The sequence below is a fragment of the Narcine bancroftii genome, chromosome 8, assembly GCF_036971445.1.
Source record: "Narcine bancroftii isolate sNarBan1 chromosome 8, sNarBan1.hap1, whole genome shotgun sequence".
Classification (NCBI taxonomy): domain Eukaryota; kingdom Metazoa; phylum Chordata; class Chondrichthyes; order Torpediniformes; family Narcinidae; genus Narcine; species Narcine bancroftii.
Window position 1 is genome coordinate 64,955,829 of NC_091476.1, and position 21,898 is coordinate 64,977,726.

A 21,898-nucleotide genomic window follows, 5' to 3' on the forward strand; every position below is an offset into this window, starting at 1 on the left:
TTAGGGAAATCTTGCTTGGAATTGGAATTCTTTGAAGAAGTGACCAGCAGACTAGATAAAGGAGAGTCAGTGAATGTTGTGTATTTGGATTTTCAGAAGGCCTTTGACAAGATAAGAGACCATGCATTTCAGGAAACATATTAGCATGGGTAGAGCATTGGCTGATTGGGAGGAAGCAGAGAGTCAGAATACAGGGATCATATTCTGGTTGACAGCCAGTTGTAAGTGGTTTTCCACAAAGGTCGGTGTTAAGGACGTATTTTTTTTATGTTGCATGCTGATAAATTTAATTATGGAATTAATAGTTTTCTGTTCAAGTTTGCAGATGATACAAAGATAGATGGAGGAGCAGGTAGTATTAAGGAAATAGGGAGGCTGCAGAAGGACAGATTAGGAGGGTGAGTAGAGAAGTAGCAAAAAAAATACAATTTTGGAAAGTGTATGGTCATGCATTTTGGCAGAAGAAATAAATGGGTGGACTATTTTCTAAATGGAGAGAAAATTGAAACAACCCAGATGCAAAGGGACTTGGGAATCCTCGTACAGAATCCACTGAAGGTAAACTTGCAGGTCGAGCTGGTGGTGAAGAAGGCAAATGAAATGCTGGCATTCATTGCAAGTGAAATAGAAAACAAAGCCAGGGATATGATGTTGAGGCTTTGGAAGGCATGGAATATTGTGAGCAGTTTTGGGCTCCTCATTTAAGAAAGGATGTATTGAGTTAGAGAGGGTCCAGAAGAGGTTCACAAAAATGATTCCTGGAATGAAAGGATTATCATATGAGGAACATTTGATACCTCTTGGCCTGTATTCATTGTAATTTAGGAGAATGGGGGTGAAATCTCATTAAAACATTTTGAATGATGAAATGCACGGACAGAGTAGACATGGACACGTTTTATCCTATGGTGGGAGAGTCTTGGATAAGAGAGCACCACTTCAGGATTGAAGGGCATCTACTTAGAACAGAGATATGGAGAAAATTCTTTAGTCAGAGGGTGATGAAACTGTGGAATTTGATGCCATAGGCAGTTGTGGAGACCAGGTCAGTGGGTATATTTAAGGCAGAGATTGATAGGTTCTTGATTAGCCAGGGTATCAAAGGTTATAGGGAGAGGGTCGGAAAGTGGAGCTGCGTGGGAAAATGGATCAGCTCATGATTGAATGGTGGGGTAAATTTGATAGGCTGAATAGCCCATTTCTACTCCTATGTCTTGTGGCCTTGTTTCAAAACAATGCACAGCACTTCCACATACTTCTAAAATTTTCACTGATGAATAACTTTATCCTATCCTTAATAAACACTACCATATAAAATTTATTGTCCTACTATCATAATAGGTGAGATAGGCTTGTTCAGCGCAGGCTGAAGCTGGGATTTTTCTGCCCTGCAAGGATCTTGTTTAAATACAAAGAAAACCATGAAGCTGTGAATGATATAGATTGTTTTATTTCCCTTAGAGTGGCGATGATGAAGACTATCAGAGAATTTTCAAAAAGAAAATCAAGCCTCGTCTCAAGTCAGAAGATGACACAGAGGTATCAGATCAAGGTGACAAATCTTCCAGTGTACATATCACCAGAAAGGTCACCACACGCACAGTTCACGTGACAAGTCCTACTGTTATGACAGATGTAGACATGCACAGTCCAGAATTTAAAATAAAAGTTCCACGACATGAGCAAGTCACCACTGAGGGAACAGGACCAAAACTGAAACCATCAGAGATGGATATAGATGTTAATCGCATGGGAACTGAAGGTTTAACATTTCAAATGGGAGATGGTCAACGGACAACACACACAATGCATATAGTGAAAACAAAAGTTGTAGAGGTAACTGGACCAGAAACAGAACATAGCCAAACTATGTTCCACATGCCACAGATCAACGTAGCAGGTGGAACAGTGAAAACATCCAATGTTGATGTCAAAATTGCAAAGACAGACATGGATGTAACTGCACCAGATATTGAAGCACTTAAAATTGGTCACCCAAAGTTAACTGTTGATGATTCTGTTCCAAAAAGTGAAACAGGTATGCAACTGCCCACCATCAACACAACAAGTGCAAAACAAACTGTTCATATTGGAGATTCAGATGGAAAATTCAGTATGCATTCAGTCAAAATCCCAGGAAGAACTATCTCTGGGTCACACATGAGAAAACCAAATGTTGATATAGACAAAAGTGCAGCAAGTACAGACATTGCCGTTCCAAAGATTGATTTCAATCTTAACCAACCTGGAAATCAGGATAATTTTACACATCCAAAGATTGATGTTAAAACACAAAAAATGCATGTGGAAATTTCAGGTCCTGATGAGAAACAGAATATTAAAATGAAGGAAAATAAATATATATCAGCAACTAACAGTGAAGAGAATACAACCGATTGGACAAAACAAAAAATACATGAAATGTCCATCCAAACCAAATCTCCAGAAGGCGATGTCAAACCAACTGGACACAAATTCAAAGGTGATTTTATATTGCCTGATATGCAAAGAACTTCTGGTGAAATCAACAAAACAAATCTCAAAATTTCAGGAGTCAGTGTTTCAGGATCCAGTGATGCTGATTTGGAAATTAAACATACAAAAGTGGCAGATTTTGATTCCTCAAAGATCAGTTTTGAGCACAAAGATCCAAATTTTAAAGGGCCCACAGCTGACATAAAGGAGAGCGAGGACAAATTTGCAGTTTCACCTAAGCATTTCCCCAAGCTACAGGAAACAGATATCCATTTGGGTCTCCAGGGCCCAAAAGTGAAAGGAGATCATGATATTGATGTACTTTCTACAAACACAACAGGAAAGGTAAAAATCCATCAGTTGGATCAGGAAATGAAGGTGCCAGAGGTTGAATATGAGATACCCAAATTCAAAATGAGTGGGCCAAAAATGGACATGGTTGCTAAACAATTGGCAGAAGATGTTAAACTTGCTGAACCTAAGATAGTAGGGAGAGCTGAAATTCCAGATGTAGATGTTAAGGGAGCTGGAAAAATCACAGGCACGACATTTAAAATGACAGGTTTCAACGTCTCAGCACCTGAAATAGGAACGGCTGATCTCAAAGGTCAAACAGTGGAAGGAAAAGTTGATGTAATTGATGTCAAGCAGGAAAGTGTTGTGAAAGACTCAAATGTAAATATAACAGGACCCAAAATTGATATTAAAGCACCTGATGTAATAGAAAGTACATCACAGATTACATTGCCTACCATGCACGTGCCTGGTATTGATTTGGGATTCGGAGGCGCAAATATGAAAGGAGACCATGATATAGATGTGCCTTCTGGAAAGACAGAGGGAGATATCAAAGTGCCAAGCATAAATGTTGGCATGGAAGTGCAAGGGATTGACAGTAAAGGAGGTCTTGGAAAATTCAGTTTGCCGAAATTCCAAATGTCAAAATTCCACATGGGTGGGTCTAAAGCAGAGGTTCCAGATGTGAACATTGATGCAAATCTTCCTGATGCAGATGTTAAACTAGCGGAACCCATGGTAGAAGGAGATGTGGAAATGCCTGATGTAGATGTTGAGGGAAGTGGAAAATTGAAGCACCCAAAGTTCAAAAGGCCAGAATTCAATATCTCAGCATCCAACGTGAAAATGCCTGAATTGAACTTGGGCCTCAAAGGTCCAAAGTTTGGAGGAGATGCTGATGTCCCTGATGTCAATCTAGAAGGGAAAATTAAGGCCCCAGATGTTGATATTAAAGGACCCAAAGTTGACATTGAGGCACCAGATGTGAAAGGAACAGGTCCAAATATTTCATTCCCTTCCATTCACTTACCCAAGGTGGATGTTCCAGACTTTAATTTGAGCTTAAGAGGCCCACATGTGAAAGGAGACCATGATATTGAGATGCCTTCAGGAAAGATAGAGGGAGAGATCAAAGCACCCAAAGCAGATGGTGACATGGATGTGCCAGGGATTGACATTGAAGGAGGAAGTGGAAAATTCAGTTTGCCGAAATTTCGAATGCCTAAATTTGGCAAGGTTGGGTCTAAGATGGAAGACCCAGGTGTAGACATTGATGTGAATGTTCCTGATGCAAATCTTAAACTATCGGGACGCACATTAGAAGGAGATATGGAAGTGCCTGATGTTGATGTTGAGGGAAGTGGAAAATTGAAGCACCCAAAGTTCAAAAGGCCAGAATTCAATATCTCAGCACCCAACGTGAAAATGCCTGAATTGAACTTGGGCCTCAAAGGTCCAAAGTTTGGAGGAGATGCTGATGTCCCTGATGTCAATCTAGAAGGGAAAATTAAGGCCCCAGATGTTGATATTAAAGGACCCAAAGTTGACATTGAGGCACCAGATGCGAAAGGAACAGGTCCAAATATTTCATTCCCTTCCATTCACTTACCCAAGGTGGATGTTCCAGACTTTAATTTGAGCTTAAGAGGCCCACATGTGAAAGGAGACCATGATATTGAGATGCCTTCAGGAAAGATAGAGGGAGAGATCAAAGCACCCAAAGCAGATGGTGACATGGATGTGCCAGGGATTGACATTGAAGGAGGAAGTGGAAAATTCAGTTTGCCGAAATTTCGAATGCCTAAATTTGGCAAGGTTGGGTCTAAGATGGAAGACCCAGGTGTAGACATTGATGTGAATGTTCCTGATGCAAATCTTAAACTATCGGGACGCACAGTAGAAGGAGATATGGAAGTGCCTGATGTTGATGTTGAGGGAAGTGGAAAATTGAAGCACCCAAAGTTCAAAAGGCCAGAATTCAATATCTCAGCACCCAACGTGAAAATGCCTGAATTGAACTTGGGCCTCAAAGGTCCAAAGGTTGGAGGAGATGCTGATGTCCCTGATGTCAATCTAGAAGGGAAAATTAAGGACCCAGATGTTGATATTAAAGGACCCAAAGTTGACATTGAGGCACCAGATGCGAAAGGAACAGGTCCAAATATTTCATTCCCTTCCATTCACTTACCCAAGGTGGATGTTCCAGACTTTAATTTGAGCTTAAGAGGCCCACAAGTGAAAGGAGACCATGATATTGAGATGCCTTCAGGAAAGATAGAGGGAGAGATCAAAGCACCCAAGGCAGATGGTGACATGGATGTGCCAGGGATTGACATTGAAGGAGGAAGTGGAAAATTCAGTTTGCCGAAATTTCGAATGCCTAAATTTGGCAAGGTTGGGTCTAAGATGGAAGACCCAGGTGGAGACATTGATGTGAATGTTCCTGATGCAAATCTTAAACTATCGGGACGCACAGTGGAAGGAGATATGGAAATGCCTGATGTTGATGTTGAGGGAAGTGGAAAATTGAAGCACCCAAAGTTCAAAAGGCCAGAATTCAATATCTCAGCACCCAACGTGAAAATCCCTGAATTTAACTTGGGCCTCAAAGGTTCAAAGGTCGGAGGAGATGTTGATGTCCCTGATGTCAATGTAGAAGGGAAAATTAAGGCCCCAGATGTTGATATTAAAGGACCCAAAGTTGACATTGAGGCACCAGATGCGAAAGGAACAGGTCTAAATATTTCATTTCCTTCCATTCACTTACCCAAGGTGGATGTTCCAGGCATCGATTTGAATTTCAGAGGCCCAAAGGTGAAAGGAGACCATGATATTGAGATGCCTTCAGGAAAGATAGAGGGAGAATTCAAAGCGCCCAAATCAGATGTTGATGTGGATGTGCCAGGGATTGACGTGGAAGAAGGAAATGGAAAATTCAGACTGCCGAAATTTCGAATGCCAAAATTTAGCAAAGTTGGCTCTAACGTTGAAGTTCCAGATGTGAACATTGATGCGAAACTTTCAGATGATGATTTTAAACTATCAGGACCCAATGTTGAAGGAGATGTGGAAATGCCTCATGTAGATGTTGAGGGAAGTGCTAAATTGAAGTACTCAAAGTTCAAAATGCCAGATTTCAATATCTCAGCACCGAACGTGAAAATGCCTGAATTTAACTTGGGCTTCAAAGGTCCAAAGGTTGGAGGGGATGTTGATGTCCCTGATGTCAATCTAGAAGGGAAAATTAAGGCCCCAGATGTTGATATTAAAGGGCCCAAAGTTGACATTGAGGAAACAGATGTGAAAGGAACGGGTCCAAATATTTCTTTCCCTTCTATTCACTTGCCCAAGATGGATGTTCCAGGCATTGATTTGAGTTTCAAGGGCCAAAAAGTGAAAGGAGAACATGATTTTGAAATGCCTTCAGGAAAGATAGAGGGAGAGGTTGAAGCACCCAAAGCCGATGTTGATGTAGATGTGCCAGGGATTGACAGTAAAGGAGGTCGTGGAAAATTCAGTTTGCCGAAATTTCATATGCCCAAATTCCACATGGGTGGGTCTAAAGGTGAAGCTCCAGATGTGAACATTGATGCAAATCCTCCAGATGTAAATGTGGAAATGCCTGATGTAGATGTTGAGGGAAGTGGAAAATTGAAGCACCCAAAGTTCAAAATGCCAGAATTCAATATCTCAGCACCCAACGTGAAAATGCCTGAATTTAACTTGGACCTCAAAGGTCCAAATGTTGGAGGAGATGTTGATGTCCCTGATGTCAATCTAGAAGGGAACATCAAGGCCCCAGATGTTGATATTAAAGGGCCCAAAGTTGAAATTGAGGCTCCAGGTGTGAAAGGAACGGGTCCAAATATTTCTTTCCCTTCCATTCACTTGCCCAAGGTGGATGTTCCTGGCATTGATTTGAATTTCAGAGGTCCAAAAGTGAAAGGAGTCCATGAAATTGAGATGCCTACAGGAATGATAGACGGAGAGTTCAAAGCGCCCAAAGCAGATGTTGACGTGGATTTGCCAGGGATTGATGTTGAAGGAGGCAATGGAAAATTCAATTTGCCGAAATTTCGAATGCCCAAATTCGGCAAGGTTGGGTCTAAGGTGGAAGTCCCAGGTGTAGACATTGATGTAAATCTTCCTGATGCAGATGTTAAACTATTGGGACCCACGGTAGAAGGAGATATGGAAAAGCCTGATGTAGAGGTTGAGGGAAGTGCAAAATTGAAACAGTCAATGTTCAAAATGCCGGATTTCAATATCTCAGCACCCAATGTGAAAATGCCTGAATTTAACTTGGGCCTCAAAGGTCCAAAGGTTGGAGGGGATGTTGATGTCCCTGATGTCAATCTAGAAGGGAACATTAAGGCCCCAGATGTTGATATTAAAGGACCCAAAGTTGACATTGAGGCACCAGATTTGAAAGGAACAGGTCCAAATATTTCTTTTCCTTCCATTCACTTCCCCAAGATTGATGTTCCAGGCATTGATTTGAATTTCAAAGGCCCAAAAGTGAAAGGAGACCATGATATTGAGATGCCTTCAGGAAAGATAGAGGGGGAAATCAAAGTACCAAAAGCAGGTGTTGACGTGGATGTGCCAGGGATTGATGTTGAAGGAGGCAATGGAAAATTCAATTTGCCGAAATTCCGAATGCCCAAATTTGGAAAGGGTGGTTATAAGATGGAAGTTCCAGGTGTAGACATTGATGAAAAATTATCAGGACCCAAGATAGAGGGAGATGTGGAAATGCCTGATGTAGATGGTGAGGGAAGTGGAAAATTGAAGCACCCAAAGTTCAAAATGCCAGAATTCAATATCTCAGCACCCAATGTGAAAATGCCTGAATTTAACTTGGGACTCAAAGGTCCAAAGATTGGAGGAGATGCTGATGTCCCTGACGTCAATCTAGAAGGGAAAATTAAGGCCCCAGATGTTGATATTAAAGGCCCCAAAGTTGACATTGAGGCTCCAGATGTGAAAGGAACGGGTCCAAATATTTCTTTCCCTTCCATTCACTTGCCAAAGATAGATGTTCCAGACATTGATTTGAATTTCAGAGGTCCAAAAGCGAAAGGAGATTATGATATTGAGATGCCTTCAGGAAAGATGGAGGGAAAGATTAAAGCACCTAAAGCAGATGTTGATGTGGATGTGCCAGGGATTGACAGTAAAGAAGGTCGTGCTAAATTCAGTTTGCCGAAATTTCAAATGCCCAAATTCAACATGGGTGGGTCTAAAGTGGAAGTTCCAGATATGAACATTGATGCAAATCTTCCTGATGCATATGTTAAACTATCAGATCCCACGGTAGAAGGAGATGTGGAAATGCCTGATGTTGATGTTGAGGGAAGTGGAAAAATGAAGCATCCAAAGTTTAAATTGCCAGAATTCAATATCTCGGCACCCAACGTAAAAATGCCTGAATTTAACTTGGGCCTCAAAGGTCCAAAAGCTGGAGGTGATGTTGATGTCCCAGATGTTAATCTAGAAGGGAATATCAAGGCCCCTGATTTTGATATGAAAGGACCCAAAGTTGACATTGAGGCCCCTGATGTAAAGGGAAAAGGGCCAAAGATTCCAATGCCTTCTCTGAACTTGCCCAAGATTAAGGGTCCTGACATTGATATGAGTTTCAAAGGCCCAAAGATGAAAGGAGACCATGACATTGAGATGCCTTCAGGGAAGATAGAGGGAGAGATGAAAGCCCCTAAGGTAGATGTGGATGTGCCAGGGGCTGCTGTTGAAGGAAGCAGTGGAAAGTTCAACTTCCCAAAATTTAAAATGCCTAAATTTCGAATGGGTGGGTCTAAAGTGGAAGGACCAAAAGTTAACATTGATGCGAATGTTCCTGACGCCAATCTTAAACTATCAGGACCCACGGTAGATGGAGATGTGGAAATGCCTGATGTCGATGTTGAGGGAAGTGGAAAATTGAAGCACCCAAAGTTCAAAATGCCAGAATTCAATATCTCAGCACCCAACGTGAAAGTGCCTGAATTTAATTTGGGCCTCAAAGGTCCAAAGGTTGGAGGAGATGTTGATGTCCCTGATGTCAATCTAGAAGGGAACATTAACGCCCCAGAAATTGATGTTAAAGGTCCAAAAGTTGACATTGAGGCACCAGATGTGAAAGGAATGGGTCCAAATATTTATTTCCCTTCCATTCATTTGCCCAAGATGGATGTTCCAGGCATTGACCTAAGTTTCGGTGGGCCAAAAGTGAAAGGAGATTATGATATTGAGATGCCTTCTGGAAACATGGAGGGAGAGATCAAAGCACCCAAAGCAGACGTTGATGTGGATATGCCAGGCATTGACAGTAAAGGAGGTCGTGGAAAATTTAGTTTGCCAAAATTTCATATGCCCAAATTCCACATGGGTGGGGCTAATGTTGAAGCTCCAGATGTGAACATTGATGCAAATCTTCCTGATACAAAAGTGGAAATGCCTGACGTAGATGTTGAGGGAAGTGGAAAATTGAAGCACCCAAAGTTCAAAATGCCAGAATTCAATATCTCAGCACCCAACGTGAAAATGCCTGAATCTAACTTGGACCTCAAAGGTCAAAAGGTTGGAGGAGATGTTGATATCCCTGATGTCAACCGAGAAGGGAACATAAAGGCCCCAGATGTTGATATTAAAGGGCCCAAAGTTGAAATTGATGCTCCAGATGTGAAAGGAACGGGTCCAAATATTTCTTTACCTTCCATTCACTTGCCCAAGGTGGATGTTCCAGGCATTGATTTGAATTTCAGAGGCCCAAAAGTGAAAGGAGACCATGATATTGAGATGCCTTCAGGAAAGATGGAGGGAGAGATCATAGTACCAAAAGCAGATGTTGATGTGGATGTGCCAGGGATTGATGTTGAAGGTGGAAGTGGAAAATTCAGTTTGCCAAAATTTCGAATGCCCAAATTTGGCAAGGCTGGGTCTAAGGTGGAACTCCCAGGTGTAGACATTGATGCAAAACTATCGGGACCCACGGTAGAAGGAAATGTGGAAATACCTGATGTAGATGTTGAGGGAAGTGGAAAATTGAAGCATCCAAAGTTCAAATTGCCAGAATTCAATATCTCGGCACCCAACGTAAAAATGCCTGAATTTAACTTGGGCCTCAAAGGTCCAAAAGCTGGAGGCGATGCTGATGTACCTGATGTTAATCTAGAAGGGAATATCAGGGCCCCTGATTTTGATATAAAAGGACCCAAAGTTGACATTGAGGCACCTGACGTAAAGGGAAAAGGGCCAAAGATTTCAATGCCTTCTCTGAACTTGCCCAAGATTAAGGGTCCAGACATTGATGTGCGTTTCGGAGGCCCAAAGGTGAAAGGTGACTATGATATTGAGATGCCTTCAGGGAAGATAGAGGGAGAGATGAAAGCCCCTAAGGTAGATGTGGATGTGCCAGGGGCTGCTGTTGAAGGAAGCAGTGGAAAGTTCAACTTCCCAAAATTTAAAATGCCTAAATTTCGAATGGGTGGGTCTAAAGTGGAAGGACCAAAAGTTAACATTGATGCGAATGTTCCTGACGCAAATCTTAAACTATCAGGACCCATGGTAGAAGGAGATGTGGAAATGCCTGATGTCGATGTTGAGGGAAGTGGAAAATTGAAGCACCCAAAGTTCAAAATGCCAGAATTCAATATATCAGCACCCAACGTGAAAATGCCCGAATTTAACTTGGGCCTCAAAGGTCCAAAGATTGGAGGAGATGTTGATATCCCTGATGTCAATCTAGAAGGGAGCATCAAGGCAACAGAAATTGATATTAAAGGGCCCAAAGTTGACATTGAGACACCAGATATGAAAGGAACAGATCCAAATATTTCTTTCCCTTCCATTCACTTGCCCAAGATAGATGTTCCAGGCATTGATTTGAATTTCAGAGGCCCAAAAGTGAAAGGAGACCATGATATAGAGATGCCTTCAGGCAGGATAGAGGGAGACATCAAAGCACCCAAAGCAGATGTTGACATGGAAATGCCAGGGATTGAAGTTGAAGGAGGAAATGGAAAATTCAGTTTGCCAAAATTTCGAATACCCAAATTTGGCAAGGCTGAGTCAAAGGTCAAAGTCCCAGGGGTAGACATGGATGCGAATGTTCCTGATGCAAATCTTAAACTATCAGGACCCACAGTAGAAGGAGATCTGGAAATGCCTGATGTAGATGTTGAGGGAAGTGGAAAATTAAAGCGTCCAATGATCAAAAAGCCAGAATTCAATATCTCAGCACCCAACGTGAAAATGCCTGAATTTAACTTGGGCTTCAAAGGTCCAAAGGTTGGAGGAGATGTTGATATCCCTGATGTCAATCTAGAAGGGAACATCAAGGCCCCAGAAATTGATATTAAAGGGTCCAAATTTGACATTGAGGCACCAGATGTGAAAGGAACAGGTCCAAATATTTCTTTCCCTTCCATTCACTTGCCCAAGATGGATGTTCCAGGCATTGATTTGGATTTCAAGGGCCCAAAAGTGAAAGGAGAACATGATATTGAGATGCCTTCAGGAAAGATAGAGGGAGAGATCAAAGCACCCAAAGCAGATGTCGACGTGGATGTGCCAGGAATGGACATTGTAGGCGGCAATGGAAAATTCAGCTTGCCGAAATTTCGAATGCCCAAATTTGGCAAAGATGAATCTAAGGTGGAAGTTCCAGGTGTAGACATTGATGCAAATCTCACTGATTCAGATGTTAAACTATCGGGACCCACGGTAGAAGGAGATTTGGAAATACCTGATATAGATGTTAAGGGAAATGGAAAATTGAAGTACCCAAAGTTCAAAATGCCAGAATTCAATATGTCAGCACCCAACGTGAAAATGCCTGAATTTAACTTGGGCCTTAAAGGTCCAAAGGTTGGAGGGGATGTTGATGTCCCTGATGTCAATCTGGAAGGGAACATTAAGACACCAGATATTGATATTAAAGGACCCAAAGTTGACATTGAGGCACCAGATGTGAAAGGAACGGGTCCAAATATTTCTTTACCTTCCATTCACTTGCCCAAGATGGATGTTCCAGGCATTGATTTGAGTTTCAAGGGCCCAAAAGTGAAAGGAGAACATAATATTGAGATGCCTTCAGGAAAGATAGAGGGAGATATTGAAGCACCCAAAGCAGATGTTGATGTAGATGTGCCAGGGATTGACATTGAAGGAGGCAATGGAAAATTCAGCTTGCCAAAATTTCGAATGCCCAAATTTGGAATGGGTGTTTCTAAGGTTGAAGTTCCAGGTGTGGACATAGATACGAATCTTACTGATGCAAATCTTAAACTATCGGGACCCAAGATAGAGGGAGATGTGGAAATGCCTGATGTAGATGTTGAGGGAAGTGGAAAAATGAAGCATCCAACGTTTAAAATGCCAGGATTCAATATCTCAGCACCCAATGTGAAAATGCCTGAATTTAACTTGGGACTCAAAGGTCCAAAGGTTGGAGGAGATGTTGATGTCCCTGATGTCAATCTGGAAGGGAACATTAAAACACCAGATGTTGATATTAAAGGACCCAAAGTTGACATTAAGGCACCAGATGTGAAAGGAACAGGTCCAAATATATCATTCCCTTCCATTCACTTGCCCAAGATGGATGTTCCAGACCTTGATTGGAATTTCAGAGGCCCAAAAGTGAAAGGAGACCATGATATTGAGATGCCTTCAGGAAAGATGGAGGGAGAGATCAAAATACCAAAAGCAGATGTTGATGTGGATGTGCCAGGGATTGACAATAAAGGTGGTCGTGGAAAATTCAGTTTGCCAAAATTTCAAATGCCCAAATTCCACATGGGTGGGTCTAAAGTGGAAGTTCCAGGTGCGAACATTGATGCAAATTTTCCTGATGCAAATGTGGAAATGCCTGATGTCGATGTTGAGGGAAGTGGAAAATTGAAGCACCCAAAGTTTAAAATGCCAGAATTCAATATCTCGGCACCCAATGTGAAAGTGCCTGAATTTAACTTGGGCCTCAAAGGTTCAAAGGTCGGAGGAGATGTTGATGTCCCTGATGTCAATCTAGAAGGGGACATTAAGGCCCCAGATGTTGATATTAAAGGACCCAAATTTGATATTGAGGAACCAGGTGTGAAAGGAACTGGTCCAAATATTTCTTTCCCTTCCATTCACTTGCCCAAGATGGATGTTCCAGACCTTGATTTGAATTTCAGAGGCCCAAAAGTGAAAGGAGACCATGATATTGAGATGCCTTCAGGAAAGATAGAGGGAGAGATCAAAATACCAAAAGCAGATGTTGATGTGGATGTGCCAGGGATTGACAGTAAAGGTGGTCGTGGAAAATTCAGTTTGCCAAAATTTCAAATGCCCAAATTCCACATGGGTGGGTCTAAAGTGGAAGTTCCAGGTGCGAACATTGATGCAAATTTTCCTGATGCAAATGTGGAAATGCCTGATGTCGATGTTGAGGGAAGTGGAAAATTGAAGCACCCAAAGTTTAAAATGCCAGAATTCAATATCTCGGCACCCAATGTGAAAGTGCCTGAATTTAACTTGGGCCTCAAAGGTTCAAAGGTCGGAGGAGATGTTGATGTCCCTGATGTCAATCTAGAAGGGGACATTAAGGCCCCAGATGTTGATATTAAAGGACCCAAATTTGATACTGAGGAACCAGGTGTGAAAGGAACTGGTCCAAATATTTCTTTCCCTTCCATTCACTTGCCCAAGATGGATGAACCAGACCTTGATTTGAATTTCAGAGGCCCAAAAGTGAAAGGAGACCATGATATTGAGATGCCTTCAGGGAAGATAGAGGGAGAGATCAAAATACCAAAAGCAGATGTTGATGTGGATGTGCCAGGGATTGACAGTAAAGGTGGTCGTGGAAAATTCAGTTTGCCAAAATTTCAAATGCCCAAATTCCACATGGGTGGGTCTAAAGTGGAAGTTCCAGGTGCGAACATTGATGCAAATCTTCCTGATGCAAATGTGGAAATGCCTGATGTCGATGTTGAGGGAAGTGGAAAATTGAAGCACCCAAAGTTTAAAATGCCAGAATTCAATATCTCGGCACCCAACGTGAAAGTGCCTGAATTTAACTTGGGCCTCAAAGGTTCAAAGGTCGGAGGAGATGTTGATGTCCCTGATGTCAATCTAAAAGGGAACATTAAGGCCCCAGATGTTGATATTAAAGGACCCAAATTTGATATTGAGGAACCAGGTGTGAAAGGAACGGGTCCAAATATTTCTTTCCCTTCCATTCACTTGCCCAAGATGGATGTTCCAGGCATTGATTTGAGTTTCAGAGGCCCAAAAGTGAAAGGAGACCATGATGTTGAGATGCCTTCAGGGAAGATAGAGGGAGAGATCAAAGCACCCAAAGCAGATATTGATATGGATGTGCCAGGGATTGACAGTAAAGGAGGTCGTGGAAAATTCAGTTTGCCAAAATTTCATATGCCTAAATTTCACATGGGTGGGTCTAAAGGTGAAGCTCCAGATGTGAACATTGATTCAAAACTATCTGATGCTAATCCTAAACTATTGGGTCCCACGGTAGAAGGAAATGTGGAAATGCCTGATGTAGATTTTGAGGGAAGTGGAAAGTTGAAGCACCCAAAGTTCAAAATGCCAGAATTCAATATCTCAGCACCCAACGTGAAAATGCCTGAATTTAACTTGGGCCTCAAAGGTCCAAAGATCGGAGGAGATGTTGATGTCCCTGATGTCAATCTAGAAGGGAACATTAATGCCCCAGATGATGATATTAAAGGACCCAAAGTTGACATTGAGGCACCAGATGTGAAAGGAATGGGTTCAAATATTTCTTTCCCTTCCATTCACTTGCCCAAGATGGATGTTCCACGCATTGACCTGAGTTTCGGAGGCCCAAAGGTGAAAGAAGACCATGATATTGAGATGCCTTCTGGAAAGATCGAGGGAGAGATCAAAGTACCCAAAGCAGATGTTGATGTGGATTTGCCAGGGATTGACGTTGAAGGAGGAAATGGAAAATTCAGTTTGCCAAAATTTCGATTGCCCAAATTTGGCATGAGTGGGTCTAAGGTGGAAGTCCCAGGTGTAGACATTGATGCAAAATTATCTGGACCCATGGTTGAAGGAGATGTGGAAATGCCTGATGTGGATGTTGAGGGAAGTGGAAAATTGAAGTACCCAAAGTTCAAAATGCCAGAATTCAATATCTCGGCACCCAATGTGAAAATGCCAGAATTTAACTTGGGCCTCAAAGGTCCGAAAGTCGAAGGAAATGTTGATGACCCTGATGTTATTCTAGAAGGGAACATTAAGGCTGCAGATGTTGATATAAAAGGACCCAAATATCACATTGAGACACCTGATGTAAAGGGAAAAGGGCCAAAGATTTCAATGCCTTCTTTGAACTTGCCCAAGATTATGGGTCCAGACATTGATGTGAGTTTCAGAGGCCCAAATGTGAAAGGAGACCATGATATTGAATTGCCTTCAGGAAGGATAGAGGGAGAAATCAAAGCCCCTAATGTTGACGTGGATGTGCCAGGTGCTGCTGTTGAAGGAAGCAGTGGAAAGTTCAACTTCCCAAAATTTAAAATGCCTAAATTTCGAATGGGTGGGTCTAAAGTGGAGGGTCCAACTGTTGACATTGGTGCTCATTCTCCTGATGTAGATGTTCAAGTTTCTTCACCCAAGATCGAAGGAGATGTTAAAATGCCTGATGTAGATGTTGAAGGAAGAGGTAAAATTAAGGGCCCAAAAATCAGAATGCCAGGGGTCAGTATCTCGTCACCCAAAATCGAAACATCTGATATCAATCTGGAGTTGAAAAGCCCAAAGATTGAAGGAAAATTTGCAGGCCCCTCTCTGGGTGTTGATACCAATCTTCCTGAGGTAGGAGTCGATCTCTCTTGTCCCAAGGTAGGTGGTGTTGAAATTCCAGATGTCGATCTAGATGTTAATGGAGCTTCTAAAACTAAAGGTTCAAAACTCAAAATACCAGGACTTGATATTTCAGCACCCAATATTGGATTGCCTGATTTTAATTTGGAGTTCAAAGGTCCAAAGGTGGGAACTGGTGCTGATGTTTCTAATCTTAATTTGGATGGTAACATCAAAGGCCCTAATTTGAATATTAAACAGCCAAAAGTTGACATTAAATTGCCAGATGTAAAAGAAAATGGGCACAAATTTTCCCTCCCTTCTCTACAACTACCTGACATAAAGGCACCAGACTTTGACTTGGGTTTCAAGGGATCAAAAATGAAAGATCAGGACATTGACATTTCTTCCCCAAGCATTGATGGAGAAATTAAAGGGCCAAAAATGGATGTAGGTTCACCAAATGTTGATTTGGAGGTTGCAAAAGGACAATTTCATATACCAAAGATTAAAATGCCAAAATTACGAATTGGTGGCATGAATGCAGATGGGCCAGATCTGAACATTGATGCTAATCTTCCCCAAGCAGATGTTAACATTTCTGGATCACGATTAAAAGGTGAAGTTGATGTCCCTGAGATGAATCTGGAGGCAGACAGTAAAATCAAAGGCTCTGGATTTCAAATGCCAGGATTTAATTTCTCTTTGCCCAGAGTTAAGGCTCCTGGTATAGATTTTGGCTTGAAAGGCCCAGAGTTAACAGGTGGTGCTGAAGCCCCCGACATTAAGGTGGAGACTGACATCAAAGGTCCAGAGTTTGAAATGAAAGGTCCCAAAGTAGATATTACAGGGAGTGACATTAACTTCGAGGGACCTGATTTGAAAGGAAATGAGCACAAGTTTTCAGCACCTTCATTGGACATTTCATCTCCCAATGTATCAACAGGTGTGAATCTTGACTTGAAAGGTCAAAATTTGAAGGGAACTGCCGATATTAAATCTCCAGGTGTTGGTCTTGATGTTAGTGTACCACAGATAGATACTGGTGGTCAAGGAGCACACCTAAAAATGCCAAAAGTGAAGAAACCAAAATTTGGATTTGGAGTTAAAGGACAAGGAGACGTAAGTACTCCTTCTCTGGATGTATCAGGTCCTGATGTAGAAGTTAATGTTGATTCTCCAGACGCAAGTGTTAAAACCAAAGGAAAAAAGGGCAAATTTAAAATGCCTAAACTCAACATCAAGTCAAAGAAAGCCGGAGGAGACATGAAGGTGACTGTTCCAAAGAGTGACCTTGATTTATCTCGGCCAGATATAGATGTTAAGACTCCAGATCTAAATGCAAGCCTTGGATCATCTGATGGACAATTAAATATTAAATCATCAAAAGTAAAGAAACCGCGATTTGGAAAAATGAAGTTATCATTTCCAGATGTTGAGTTTGATTTGACATCACCAAAAATGAAAGGTGAGTTACCTTCTCCAAAGGCTGAAGGTGATTTACAAGTACCTGATTTTGATTTTTCAACTGAAGGTGTCAAAGGTCCCCATGTTGACCTGAGAGGACCTGGAATAGATGTCAATACAGACACAAACATACATGAACCTGGCTTTAAAGTAAAAAGTCCCAAGTTAAAATTACCTTCAGTAGACATCAAATCTCCCAAAATGTCTGAAACAGATGTGGATATCACGGACCTGAAGGATCTGAAAGGAGAAGCCTCAGGAAATGTAAAAGGCCCAACAATTGGCCTGAAGAGACCAGAAATTGATTTTGATGTTGATGCTCCAAATGTTGACATTGAAAAACCAGTAGGTAAATTAAAAATGAAAATGAAGACAAATGTTGATATTTCAGGCCCAGATATAAAGCTAGGTACATCAGGTGGTGCAGAAGAAAAGCGAAAAATGCCTAAATTGAAACTTCCAAATTTCAGGATGGAGAATAAAGCAGGAGATACAGATACAGGTGTTAATGTTAACCTTCCAAAAGCAGAGTTTTCCGGTCCAAAGCTTGAAGGTCACATTGATATGCCATCAACAGATATCAATATTACTGCTCCTGGTGTAAATATTAATGCTCATGATGCTGAATTAAACACGTCAAGTTTTGAACTGCCTAAACCAGATATGAAAGGGCCAAAACTGGATCTTAAGACTCCAGATGTTCACTTTGAAGGTCCAGAAGGAAAGTTGAAAATGTCTGAATTAAAAATTTCGAATAGTAAACTCCAAGGGTCTGGTTTGAATCTTGGCATAAATGCATCAAAAACAGGTTCAGATGTGACTGTTGAAGCACCTGATGTGGATATAAGTGTTGATGGTAAATTCAAAGGCCCACCGATTGGTATCTCGGCACCTAATGTGGGTGTAGATTTAAAGAATCCATCACTCAAAGGCGATATCAATCTTCCCAGTCCAAATCTGAAAGAAGATCTCCAAGGACTGCATGTGGACATGAAAGGTCCTGCTATAGATGTTGATGCTGGAGATTTTAACATCAAAGGTGCAGATGGAAAAGTAACGATACCTCAGATCAACATTCCAAAAGCTGATGTTAAATTTGTCGGACCGAAGATCGAAAGTGATAACTTTTCAGGATGTGTAGTTTCTGCACCTGCCTTAGACATGAATGTGAAGGGGCTGAATCTACGTACTGATTTATCTGAACCAAACATGAAGATTGACATAAAATGCCCTAAAGTAGACACTGAAGGGCCAGGTGTGAAACTGAATGGAGCGGGTATCAACATTGATGGCTTGAAAGAAAAAATTTGTGGTGTTAACTTAACTGCACCAAAGACCAACATTAACTATTCTGATACAAAATTGGAAGGGGATGTGAACACAAATGTACCAGATTTCAGTCCAAGTTGCCCAACTGTTGAAATACCACCTTCTGAAGTGAAAATCCCCTCAGCTGATGTGAAGCTTGATGTTAACATCCCAACAGTAAAAGTGTCTGGTTCCAAAGGTGGTCTGAAAGATCCAGAGGTTGACGTCAAGCCACCTGAAATAAGTGCAGATGTCGCAGCACCAAGAATCAATCTAGATGTTCCATTGGACAAAGTGAAAATACCTAAATTTAAGCATTCTCACTTTAAAATAAAAAGCCCAAATGTAGAAGTGCCAGAAATTGAGGCAGAGGTCAGAGTTCCGGAAATACATGGTTCAGCTGCACAAGGTCCAAGTGTCCACATTAAAGGGCCACAAGCCAGTGTAAACCTGCCAGAAGGTGAGGTGGAAAGCTCTGCAGTCAGAATAAAAAAGAGTAGAATTAAAATCCCCAAATTTAATTTCTCCAAATCTAAAGGGAAAAGTAACGTTGAAGGATCTGAGGGGGATTTCAGTGCATCTGGACCAAAGGGCTCCAAAGGATGCCTGGGTTTTGGTGATGATGAGATGGAGACATCAGAACTGTCAGTAGTTGGAAAGGATTCTAGTTTGGATGTTAGCACTTCTCCAAAAGGGAAGTCAGGAACACTCGATTTCTCTTTATTTAAAGGGAAAAAGTCAGAACGTCACAGATCGTCATCTCTGAGTGATGAGCATGAACTTTCTCCTTCTTCACCCAAGGGCAGATTAGAATTTGGAGAAGGGGCAGAGGGTGCAAAAGGCAAAAAGTCTAAGTTGAAATTTGGAACATTTGGAGGCTTTGGGGCCAAATCAAAAGGCTCCTATGAAGTAACTCTCACTGAAGGGGAAGCAGCAGCAGCAGAGGGCAGTGGAATCTCTCTTGTTTCCAAAAAAACCCGTATATCCTCCACTTCTAGCAGTGACAGTGGATCTAAAGGAGGGCTGCGCTTTCCAAAAGTCGAACTAAATGTCAACAAAAGCAAAGAATAACTATGTAAATATACCTGAGTCACTGTAAATAGAAATTAACTGCATTACTTTTTACTATGAACCAAGGCATGGAGATCAATTAAACTTCATCCCTCTCTCATTTGCAGGTCAAAAGTAGGATGGAATATTTAAAGTGTTGAGTTCCTTTTTTAATGCAAGGAATAGAACCTTAAGTCAGACTTGACCTGCGGATATTTCTGTACACTTCTGTATCAGCTAAAAATCAAACTAAAGTTCCATAACTACAAGCTGAGAACAATAGCTTACTAGCAGGAAAAAAACTATTTGATACATTTTCTATGTAGCAGTTTATTATTTTCATATATTGGTAAAATGGAGGTGTTATGACATGTAATCACTGGTGATCTCTTTGGCTTACTTTATTCAATGGAGTTGCAGAATGAAAGATTTTACTGAAATTTGATTTCTGAAGAAAATATATGGAGACAGTGGTAGAGGAAGAATATAAGCTCTTTTGAAAAACAGATGACGTCTAACCCATATAAGGTGAAGTTGGCAAAAACAAAACAAACTCAATTCGTCTTGTCATAAATGCAGTATTGTCAAATTTCAACAATCTGTTTAGCCTGTATCTTTATAAATTATGAGGACTTCAATTAAAAACAAAATTCTGTTCTGGATAGCTTAAATTCTTCAGCTTTGTAAATGTGTAAGTGTGGTCTGTGGAACTAGATAGGGCGTATTTCTACTGTGAATTAGTACATTAACACCACCATTGCTTCCCTGGCCCCCACCACTCATTTGTGGTGGTGAATCCTGCTGCTGCTGTTATAATCTTTTATTCGCATGCCCTTATTCCACAAGAGTGAATGAAATTAGAAAAATTACTTATTACTCAACAACACACAAAATTACATCCGGTTTGGCTGCATTTTAAACTTCCAATCTCCTCCCAGACTTCTCAAAGCCACTCTACCTTCTGCACCTGCAATCCAGTGTGGCATAGTTGAGGAGTGCACTGCCTCGTGTGGAACACAGCCTAGTGGATATTGAAGATTTTAGATTGGATCAACCAGTCTGAGCCAAATTAGCTGATCGTGTAGGTGCGCTGATGCAGGACTCTGGAGCATTCAGTTTCCTTGCATCGTGAAGCACGATACGAGATCGTATGTTCCCTACATGCGCAACAAAGTCACAGTAAAGCAACGCCTTGCTGAGTTCACAGAAAGCACCTATTATCTTTGTAACATAAGCAATTTTCCTTTAATTAATGGCGAGAATCGTGACTTTGCCAAATAAAATTCTTATCATTTCATTGTTTCACTCAAAAATGTTAATAGAACTCTTTCATAATTCTGTGTGCACTTTTGCAGCAAACATTAGACGATGGGAATGTAAGACAAGTGTGTACCTTGTAAAAATCAAATAAATCGTTCATTACCCTGAATTAAAAGTTGGTCTACTTCCCTTCATTTCATCACAATTAAGAAATAAAGGGCTCTTCTTTTGCTTGGAACAGTAACAAAGCTCCAACTGGCACTGGAGCTGAGGTATGGAAAGAATTTAGGCTTAAATCTCATGCTAATTATCATTCTCCAAGGAAGGAGTCAAATTTGAAGAATAAATTAGTTGGCTACAGATTTTTTTCCATGTCCAACAACCCTTCAAAGACTTGAACCCTGAGATTCCCTGGAACCTTTTGCTACAACCAGAACCTCTGTCATCCAGAATGGCCTAGCTTCAATCAAATTTGAAATCTCACCAGGGTTGGCAGCCTGACAAGGTTGGGGTGAGGAGGGTGGTGGTTTGGATTTGCAAACTATGGGACATTATGTTCTGAGGACAAAATATTACCTTGTTAGGTATATCCCAGTCTAGATATACTTTCATCTGGTCACAAGAACAGTAGAACTGCTTGTATTTTCTGGGGAGAGGATACTGAAACCCCACCTACTACTTACAGTAAAATCACAATAAACAAGATGTAGCTGCATATTCCTATCTAAATGACAGGAAAATAATCACAAGACCTACCAAATCAATCAATCCTCTCTGCACACATTCTATTCTATATATCCCATACTCTGCACTGGCACTTTCAGGGTTCTAATGTCCATTCTCAGAACTGAATAATTCAAGATGAAGTAATGAGATCAGCATTGAAACCAGATGATTAATAACAGTCAAGGAAGGGAGAAGAGACTAACCATGGGCCTATTGATTCTGCATATTCCATGCAGAAAATCATACCCATCTGCTTTGCAAACACCTCTGATATGTAACAAGAAATAAGAATAGCTTAGAAGAAATTGAGGAAGAGAAGCAAATTTTTTTTCAGTGGAGATGAGATTTCAGAATTCCACTCCACAGCTTTAACAAAGTCAAGTTTATTGCCATCTGATTGTACAGGTACAATCTGACGAAACAGTGATCTCCAGTCCCTGGTGCAAAAAAAAGCGGTCATACAACCAGACAACACACA

The 21,898-nt window shown here is 41.2% G+C and overlaps 1 protein-coding gene and 1 long non-coding RNA gene across 3 annotated transcripts in view; one reads left to right on the plus strand and one right to left on the minus strand.

Annotated features, from left to right (window-relative positions):
* ahnak (AHNAK nucleoprotein) overlaps positions 1-20,869 on the plus strand; it is a 95,673-nt gene extending 74,804 nt beyond the window's left edge. For both annotated transcript variants that reach the window (XM_069893866.1, XM_069893867.1), the window contains one exon: positions 1,462-20,869. In XM_069893866.1, coding sequence (XP_069749967.1) covers positions 1,462-19,455 — 17,994 coding nt within the window. In that variant the 3' untranslated portion in view covers positions 19,456-20,869. The remainder of the gene's footprint in view (positions 1-1,461) is intronic.
* Positions 1-21,898, minus strand: part of LOC138740786 (uncharacterized) — a 58,444-nt gene that overhangs the window by 19,548 nt on the left and 16,998 nt on the right. The gene's annotated exons all lie outside the window — the stretch shown is intronic.